The 10,111-nt window shown below is 47.0% G+C and overlaps 1 protein-coding gene across 2 annotated transcripts in view; it reads right to left on the bottom strand.

Annotated features, from left to right (window-relative positions):
- Positions 1–1,140: 1,140 nt before the first annotated feature.
- Positions 1,141–10,111, bottom strand: part of WNT3A (Wnt family member 3A) — a 102,025-nt gene continuing 93,054 nt past the window's right edge. For both annotated transcript variants that reach the window (XM_059838080.1, XM_059838088.1), the window contains exon 4: positions 1,141–9,361. In XM_059838080.1, the coding sequence (XP_059694063.1) occupies positions 8,882–9,361 (480 nt within the window). In that variant the 3' untranslated portion in view covers positions 1,141–8,881. The remainder of the gene's footprint in view (positions 9,362–10,111) is intronic.

Below are 10,111 nucleotides of genomic sequence, written 5' to 3'. Positions count from 1 at the left end.
CATTCCTAAAAGGGTCTGGAGGGGCTAAAAGCATGTGTAAGCTGAGAGTAACTGAGATGTTCACTCATGTCTCAGTTTTCCCTATTTAGGTTTAAAAAAAAAAAAGGAAAAAAAGACTCTTGCTCAAACCTGGCAAAGCAGGCAACACAGCTTCACAAACAGGCTTATCTGAAGTGCTCTTTAATAAGAATGTTTATCATTTATTTCTGGAAAATATGCTGAGCCAGGAATGCTGAAAGCTCTCCGTGGTGTTTGACCTGTGTTGTTCAAAGCCAGGCATGGGGGTGTTTTTGGGAGGGGGATATTTTGTCCCAGTGTGCTGCCCACCTCCCTTCCCAGGGAAAAGCTGTTGTGCATTTACAGATGTGTTCATTTAGAGCCTCTGTAAGAAAACAAATTTCTCCAGAAGGTGATTTATACCAGCTCAGGTCTGTGGTTTAAATAATTGGGATCAATCTCTGGATGTGTTTAAATCCCTCTGTTATAAAGAAGTCATCAAGGTTGGCTTTAGAGGAGGTTCAAGGCTCCCAGCCTAAAGAAATAACAGAGGAAGGAAGGAGTGACTGGAATTGACAAAACCAGCATGAAATTTCTCATGGTCTTCCAGAGGCATTGAGAAAACCCATCCCTTTGCCATGCTGGGTTTTTAGTGCTCTGGATGTGAAAACCCATCCCTTTGCCATGCTGGGTTTTTAGTGCTCTGGATGTGAAAACCCATCCCTTTGCAATGCTGGGTTTTTACTGTTCTGGATGTGAAAACCCATCCCTTTGCAATGCTGGGTTTTTACTGTTCTGGATGTGAAAACCCATCCCTTTGCAATGCTGGGTTTTTAGTGCTCTGGAGGAAGAAACTCGTCCCTGTCCTGGTGATGCTCAGCTGAGAAATGGACTCGTGGCAGTTGAAGTGGATTTGTTTTATTTATATTTGTGTTGTCCCCTCCCACAGAAGCTGTGCATGGGTTACATGGTGACAGCACAGGTGACATCTCTTCTTCCAAAGCACACAACTCCTGTCCTACAAGAGGAAGGCATATTTATTATATTTATTTCTTATTTCTCCCCAGCTGAATTTCAGCCTGTGATATGAAATTCCATCCAGTCAAAACCAGGGAACAGTGGGAAAAAGCACCCAAACGCAGGTTAAAATTAATGCGCCTTTTTTTTTTTTTTAATTTTCATTATAAAGTTAACACATCTATCAAACTTAACTGGTAACAAAAAACAGTTACAAGACATTGCTAATGTGCTGTCAGTAGAAAATGGGGTAAAAGCCAATGAGGTCACAAGCACAACAGCAGAGCAACAACACTGTCCCGATGAGTTATTTCCGCAAATATATACTCTTACTAATATATACATTTATTCATAAAATAAATAATCATAAAAAAATCATCAGACTTAACAAAATACTGAGAGGGAAAAAAAAAGGAAAAGGTGACAACTCTACTTTGTACAATAGCTTTGGAATTTCAGGTTGTATCATACATGCAATCTGTACACAGGGGTGAGGGCAGGGGTTACAGACAGTGATGGAGCTTTGAAGGAGGCGATGTAATCAGGCAGACAGTCTGTGGGAAGGGAAAGCAACAGCAAAAAAACCCACTCACAAGAAGATACTTGTCCCTGACTGCTGGACAAGCATGTTTTGTACCGTGGGGGAATCCCCTGGGGTGCTACAGGTTTGTGTTTTACGTCTTCCACACTGCTGGTGGGCTTGTCAGTGAGTCCAAAGCTACAACAGGTCTTGTTCGGGCAGGTTTGGTCCTGGGAGTGACAGAAAGTGATGCCACGAGGGATTGATGGAGTGGTTCCCTACTGGGATGAGGAGGAGGAGAAGGCTGAGCTGCCATCAGCTGGGGACAGGGGCAGTGGGACAACCAGGGCTACAGCAGAGACTCGGGAGGATTTTATCTGGTTTTGGAGTTTTTGGGAGGCTGACCTGGAAAGACTCAGACCTCTGGTGCTTTCCAAGGGGCAGCAGCAGGTGGCAAGTGTTGGCAAGGAGCTCTGACACCACGGTGCCATCCCTCAAAGCCAGGGGTGACACTCAGCTGCTTGCCCAGCCCGTGTCTGTAGCAGACCTGCCTTCAGGATGTTTGGTGGAGTGGAATGAACGGAGAGAAATAAATAAATACTAATAAATAATAAGAAGAAACTCGGAAAAGAAAGGGAAATGGGGAAAGCTTCTCCTCACACTTTCCCCACTTCCATGCAGGGCTGTCCAAGACCTCCCTTGGTGTGCAGAGCATGTGTAAGAAAAGGTCTGCAGAGACAGAGGAGGAGATCATGTGGAACAGACCCCTGTGGCTTCAGGAACTTTCTCCACCTGGGTGGTGTCCACCTAAGAGCAGGATTTTACCCGTGGATGACTTAGTGGGACCTGTCCATTCCCATTATGTGGGAGCAGAGATGCTCCCTTGGGGTCAAAGCCATGACAAACCAGGCAGTGAAGTGGATTAAATAATTATTCTTACAGAGTAGCTCCACCTTCTGCTCCCCTGGAGACACTGGTACCTGATCTTTGTTGGTTTAAGTGAGAATTGAGACCATGACCAGTTTTCCACCTCAGAGAATCTAAAGGGAGTTTGGAATCTGGAGTGGGATCCTGCTCATGGATGAAGACACACACACCTGTGGACGTCCACAAGCCTGTGTCTGCATGGGAGTCAGACATCTAGATATCCATCTCTGATGGAGAAACATCTGCATGGGTCTGCCAGATATGCCCTGAGATCCAAGGGAAACCCACATTCCTCCAGAGTAGCTTTTAGGAGCCAGTGGGGTACCCTGGAGCATCCCAGCTGGCTCTAGACACCTATTTCAATAATTTAGTTCAGCCCTAAATGCTGAGTTTAGGCAAATGGAGCCCATAATTTGGCTTCTATGGGGGTTTAGGCACCTAGCACACATGTAGATACCTGCCTTGAAGCACCTCACTTTGTATTCCAAATCCCACTGTAGGTACCACTGCCTGGGAATCAACTCCTGGCCTCTTGTTCTTGAGGAAAACCTCCTCCTCCAAAGTGGAGATGCACCAAAGACCCCCCTGGAAAATGCAGCAAAGTGGGAAATGCAGCCAACTTAACCAAGCCCACAAAGCCACTGGGAGGAGCAGGAAGGAGGACTAAAGACCCCTTCTTTGAAATGGAGGCCAGAGGAGCCCCCATTTCCCACCAAGCTGAGGAATCTGCACCCCAGGGCTGTTTATGGGGACCTGAGGTGGGGGGGAGGAGCTGCAGAGCAGGAACTTTGCTGGAGAGCACAAGGGAGGGCAGGAAACAGGAGGGTGGAAGGGTTAAGCCGTGGATAAAACAATTCAGCCAGATGCCACTGCTGCTTCCAGTGAGAGAGGGGAAATCTAGAAAAAAGGGATACTCCCAAAATGAGAAATCACAACTAAAGCAGCCAAGATTTAGCTTGCAGGGAGGTAGAAAACAGGAAACTATAGGTATGAAGAAGAGATGAGGTCTTGTCCTGCCCAGCCCACCTTCTCTCCCATCACCCAACACCCTCTGACATCTCATCCCAACAGCTGCTGGAGCTCAGGAATGACAGACCTGAGCAAACAGCCCCCGACCCTGGCACTGCCAGCAGGGTGATCCCTTCCCCTCAGCCCTGGGGCAGGACTCTGGAAGAGCCAGGGGTTGTTTCCCTGGCTGATATCTGCAGGGCCCTTGGGTTTGGTGCCTTTCATGGCCCTGTTTTCATCCTCCCAAATGGATTTTGTTAAAGCACCAAGGAAAGTCTGGAGTAATTTCCGTAGTGCAGACCCTGGGACTGGATTCACAACTCCCAGCTTCTGCAGAGTGCTCATGCTGCAACCCTGAATATCCCAAACAACATAAACCACCAGATTTTCAGTACTGAAACCAATCTTTGAAGATAAAAAAAAAAAAAAAAAAAAAGTGACCCAAAGCTCAGAGTTTTTCTCCTGTATATTAATTTAAGGATGGGGGCATGATAAGAATATGAACACACAATGACAAATATAACATAACCCAGGGACATTTCTGTGGCAGTACATCTGAATGCAATGAAAACACAAAAAATATCTGAGATTGAGAGGCAGAAGAAACTGTTTTCTGAGATTTGTTAATACAGAAATTCTGCAATGCTCAGCTTAGACAACAGCACTGCAGGGCTGACGTGGTCGGTGCTGACTCAGGGATTTCTGTGCCATGTTGCATTTTGTGGTGTGGTTGTCTCTGCAATCCCCTCCAAAAATTAAATCCCAACTGCTTTAGTTCTGCACGTGAAGCTTCCCATAAGGAGTGGAAGCAATTTTGGAGACTTGAGAATGCTTTGGAGAAGACTGGGCACAACACTCAGCTGAGAGAGATAACTGGGGTCAAGCAACAAAAATGTTCTTCCCTCCCCATATTTTCATCTTCTCTGAGAAAGAGAAGCCCCCAAATTCTAAAATAAAACCAAAAGAAGGGCAAAAAACCCCCAACCCAACCAACAAAACAACCAAACTCCTAAACTTTCCATTTCTTTCATAGAAAGAAAAGAGATGAGGCCAAATTCACCCCTCGCAGGTAACGCCACTGTCTTTAACTCCTTGGATGTGGAACTGATGGGGCCCATCCAACCCATCTGTTCAGCTAAAAGAGAGGTTGGATAGCAGCATGGGAGAGGATGGAATTATGGTCCTTTTTCACTTTTATTTTTCACATCTGTTACTTTGTGGGGTGACACCTTGTCCCTTTTCCCCCGTCCTGCCAGACACACCCCTGGTACAAACCATCTGCCTGAGGACAAACCTCACCAGTGGGCACTGAAGGGAAGGACACCAGGGAGCACAGAGGTGAAGATGGCCAGCTCCCACCTGTGGGAAATCAATGATGTTTTCCTTTTGGTTATAAACTGGAGCATTACACCAGGGTGGGGGAGAGGGTCTGACAGAAAACCACGTCCAGAGAAGTGCCCCACTCAACTGCCTACACAAAGACATCTCGGGTCATTTTGGACACCCAGCAGTCTCTGGCTGCCCAGGTTTATGATCTGTGTGGGTCTGAGGCCATTGAAACAACATCTGGACCCCAACAGGACATTGTAGGGCACCTGTAATATGCCACCAGATGTTTGTGTTATTGAGTGAAATGCCAAGACCCTTCCATAAGTAAGGTCCTACTGTTTTCCCAGGAGAACCTGAGGCAGAAGGCAGCTCTGGGTGGAATTCAGACCATCTCCTGTAGGGAAGGATGGCACCTCACTCATCACTGACTAACTTTTTCTCACTGGTGCAGTGGAAACCCTGACTTGAGACACCCAGTGTAGGCAGTGGAGAGGGATCTCAGTTTTCCAAGGACACCTCCCAGATTCATGTGTAGCAGTGAGCAGTGGCCCAAGCCCCCTCTCCAAAACCATGGGGTCAGCCACAGGCCCAGCTCCCAGAGCCCTGACAGGCTCTTTACCCCCTCAGGAATGGGCAGAGTCAGATCCAGGACTGGAACCCCCCAGGTGTGCTCGGGGGGATGAACAGAATTCACGCAGGCATTTTTCATTGACTTTAGTAGCAGCTGCTCAACCCCTTACACTGGATCATCACAGAGATGATTAATTACATAACAAACCCAAACAAGCACCCACAGGCTTCGTTAAAATCCCCTTGAATGGGGGGGAGGAGTCCCCAGCCACTGAGCTGGTTCAAGCCTGATCCCAGCTTGGAGGGAAGGAGCACAGCTTCCAGCCCATCTCAGATGATGATCAGGTTGTAGCTTCACCTCCTTGACTCATGGTGGATTTCACGTCATCAGTCTGGACCCACGGAAGAGCTCATCATCTGCTCTGAGCTCAGCAGCTGAAGTCAGAGATACCCCCAGAGGGCCCTTAACCAAACATAACTTAGGTACCATCCTAAGTACCATCAATCACCTTCTGGATTTGTTTCTTGCCATTGATCCCAGCAGAAAATTAGATAAATAGCTTAGACTGGATGAAATAAATCCCACTCTTGCAGTCAAAATTTGTTCACCTCTAGAGGCAATTGCTCAGCAAATGCCCAGTTTCAAATTTTTTTTCCCCCCCAATTCCCAAAAAGCTTCACCTGCTGGCGATGCTGGGCTTGTTCTGGTGCAAAAGCAGAAATGGTGGATGTGAACATGCTGTGGATGGGCTGGGGGCAGATTCCAGCTCCCACTCATGGAAGCCAAATCCTCCAGCCCATTTCTTCACTGGTGTGGCATAAAAGAAGGAGTTTGAAACCACTTGGCTTAAAAATCTTAGGGTGGAACCAGCTGTGGGTGTGACCCCGCTGAAGTCAATGGATTGAAGGGACTGTGGCCTGCAGTGATTTGAATTTTCACTGTTGTGTCACCATTTATTGACAGAAGTTCCTGGTAGGACGTGTCTGACATCTCTCACTGTGGCTGCTTGCACTGCATCATATTAAGAAAATCAGATGTATCTTCCCTTATCCCATCCTCTCCAATTCATCAATGTCTTCCACCCCTTATGTGGCTTTCTGGAGCATTTGCTTTCTTGACAGGTTGTGTTTGAATGTTGGTTATAGGCGCAATCTCCCCCTGCAGTGGCTTCCTTCTCTATTTCCCATGATTAAGTTTTCCTTTTCTCCAAGACTGCACTATGTAAATCAGTCATGCATCCATTAATTGATCTTCATTTAAGTGTTCAGTGACCTATTGCCTTCTCCACGTGGTGTGTGGCCATTGATGGGGTGCAGTGTTTACACGGACAGGTGCCACAGATTGATTTTCTCCCCATATTTTTCTTTGCTTCTCTTGATCTCCTCTCTCTTTCTCTCTCTCCTACTCTCATTTCACTGCAGCATTTTTTTTTTTTTTTTGCAAAGCACTGATAAAAGTGCCTCCATCAATAAGCAAATCTTGCTTGTGCCCGTGGGCACAGCCCTGAGACAAATGGGTGATGCATAAACTGCACCAGCCTAGGAGTAGTCCCAGGAGACGCTGTGACTCAGAGCCAGCCCTTGGAGGCATCATTTCCTCCTGTTTTCTCTCTAAAGGGATTAAGCTCTGTTTGTTCCCTTCTTCTTCTGCATACTCCCTCCTTTGGTTCCTGGGAAAAGGCTGACACACAGAGAGGAGCACTCTGATTCCTCCACAAAGATTTCCAGGAGTGATCCAGCCAACGGCCATGATTCCATTGCCATGAAAGGGGAATTAACTCATGCCCTGTTTCCCTTCCTCTGCTGAAGAGACAGAATAAACACCCATCCATTGTCCTTTTTCCAGGATAGGAACCCAAAAGCAGGGGTGAGGCAAAGAGGACACAGGGCAAGTGCATCTGGGGCTAAAACAGGCTGTGACTGTGCTTGGTTCACCCCTCATTTAGCCCAGCACTGACCAGGAATAACCCAAGCAGGGTTACAGAGCTGTGAATACCGAGGTGGTGGGCTGAGCCCATGGAGGAGGTGAGACCTGGTTCTGTGAACTGTGATCCTGATCTGGAATTGGAAGCAGAGCAACATGCAAAGATGGGCAGTCAGGGGTGAGCAGCAGAGATGGGCCAGCACTGCAAAGCTGGGATTTGGCTCTGTGTCCAAACTTACCCAAACTCTGGGCTGGTTCAGACTCTGGGTTTTGTCCATTTTAATCTTTGCCACTTTTATAGGTGGGAATGGCTGTAGGAATTAGCTGTGGAACAAGGTTTGGCTTGAGCCTGAGACTGCTCCAGTTGTGGGGTGTGGTGGTGGCGGTGGGTTGCTTCACCCTCATGTCAATTAATGGGTGACAATGAGTCCTTCAGATCCATGTTCCCAACAGACCTGTGGGCTCAGGCTGTTGCCAAGTGCCTGGGAAGCCTGCATCAGGTGCAGAGAGTGGAAGAACTAAGTGCACTTTCCACTGCTGGTGACAGACCTCCCCAACCAGGTGGGAGGGGTGAACACTTTCCCTTGCCATCCTTTCCCTGGGGTGCTGAGGAGATGGATGTCCTGTGCTCAGGAGTGAGTGCCCAGACCCAGAGACTCACTGCACCACATGTTTCCAAGGAAGACTCACTGGCTGAGCCACATCCCAGGCTGGAGAGCTGGAGCAGCATTCCCAGTTGTGGGACTGTGTCCTTCTCAATGCACACAGAGTCCTCTTCACACACAGGACACTGAACTTTTCTGTACTGTGCACATCACCTGTGTGCCAACAGGGCGTTTACAGGAAGTCATCAGCAGTTTTCTCTCTTTTTCTCCCTCCTCTTCTCCTTCCTTCCCTTTCTACAGATGTCACAGGATCCTATGTCCAATCTGGCAGAAGCTACTACGCTAAAAATTTCACATCAAGAGCTTGCCCACTCTCCAGCTCTGTTAAATATTTGTAGACTTCTCTGGTTCCAAGGCAAAAGCAAAGAAGTAGTCATGTTCTTTATTTGAAAAATCCTTAATTTATCTGCTTTTATTTCTTTTGCTGCTGTTGCTCATTTTACACAGTCTGGCCACTCGGGTTTGCAGAGAGAGCTCTCAGAAAGCTCCGTGCCGCTGTTCAGCACAGCCTCTGCCTGGCTGAGGGAAAAGGAGATGCTTAGGAAGATGCAAGTCTTTCAAAGGACACTTAATCACACGAGTCACTTCAGGTGGGTGGGAGCAGAGCAAATCCATGCTTTTGCTATTGCTCTTCTTTCCAGCTCGGTGTTGTGGGCTGGTGGAAAAAGCCGCTCTCCTTCCGGAGGCATCGGCGTCGGGGCAGAACTTGTGTGACTGCCAGATGCACCTCAGGATAGCCCACAAGTCATTAGACCTATTCTATCCAACCAGTTTTAGCCTTTTTATTTTTAAATTTTTTTGTCCAGTTTTTATTCTTTTTAATATCAAAAACAGTAGACTTCTCTCACGTCTGCAACCTCAGAGGAAGTAGGCTCAAAATCCGTTTCTCCACTCGGAGCCCGGCCAAGGGGTTTTATGCCTGATTTATTTGCACGTGTGGACGTCGTAGACTCGTATGCACTCCTGGCAGCGGACGTAGCAGCACCAGTGGAAGATACAGTGACACTTCTCTTTCCTTTTCTCAGTCCTCGTGTTGTGCCCGCGGCCGCAGCACAAAAGGTCACAACCGTCAATCCCGTGGGAAGTGACGTTGCAGATCCTGTCGCGGGTCCCAAAGGAGCCTGTCTCAGGGTTGGGCTCGCAAAAGTTTGGTGAGTTCTCGTAGTAAACCAGGTCCTTCTCAGTGGGGGCCTTGAAGAAGTTGTATTTGGGCCGGAGGGTCTCCACCCAGCCGCGGGATTCCCGGTGTTTTTCCACCACCATTTCGGACGCGCTGTCGTACTTGTCCTTGAGGTAGTCGCCGATGACCCTGAAGTCTGGCTGGGACCACCAGCAGGTCTTCACTTCACAGCTGCCCGAGAGCCCGTGGCACTTGCACTTGAGGTGCATGAGCTCGATGATGGACTGCAAAAGAGAAGAAAGGCAAAGGAGAAGGAAAGACGTTAACCTGCAATTAAAACTCTTTATGACATTCTGCCACTTGGCCATGATTTTCCAAGGAATTGTGGATGTTTTCATAGATATATTTATACTCTTGTGAACAAAAATCCCCTTATCCCCCAGTCACTCCTGGGTCTAAGCCATAAAATTCTGTACTTTACAATTTTCAGTGCCTGGTTCTGACTCCCAGCTCAAATTTAAGGATTTACCAAAAACTTTCACCAAGGAGATTTAATAACTTCTGTCTTATCAATGTTCATGTGGGAATATTACTGTGCTGTCAACAGGAAAAGAATTCAAACAAATCTAGGCAGAGAAGCAAAGAGCACACAAAGCTACTCAAACAATGCCTTCATAAACGGAAAATGCAGCTTTTCTGTTGGAAGTAAAAGGAAGATGAAATATCCTGACTATCCAGAACAGAACACCATCCTTCACATATGTTTTGTGTTTACTTAAGAAAACAAGGTTCAAGCCTTGCTATGACTGCCTTCAGAAACTGAAAAAGGATTTATTTTTATTTTAAAGCCAGGGTTATGATTTTTCTAAAATCACTTCAGAGGGGAAAAAAGAAAAAAACAGCCCTACTTTTGATTTTAAAGGCTCAGGCTTCAACACAAAACGCTTTCCTGGGATAAATGGGAGGGTGATTATTGATCCCAGAAGCTTGCAACTTGTTTTTACCTCTTATATAACGAGTTTAAATAAACAGAG

This window comes from Haemorhous mexicanus, chromosome 1 (assembly GCF_027477595.1).
Source record: "Haemorhous mexicanus isolate bHaeMex1 chromosome 1, bHaeMex1.pri, whole genome shotgun sequence".
In the NCBI taxonomy this organism is placed as follows: Eukaryota; Metazoa; Chordata; class Aves; order Passeriformes; family Fringillidae; genus Haemorhous; species Haemorhous mexicanus.
The sequence above is the reverse complement of the archived record's forward strand: the minus strand, read 5'-3'. Positions and strand labels throughout refer to the sequence as shown.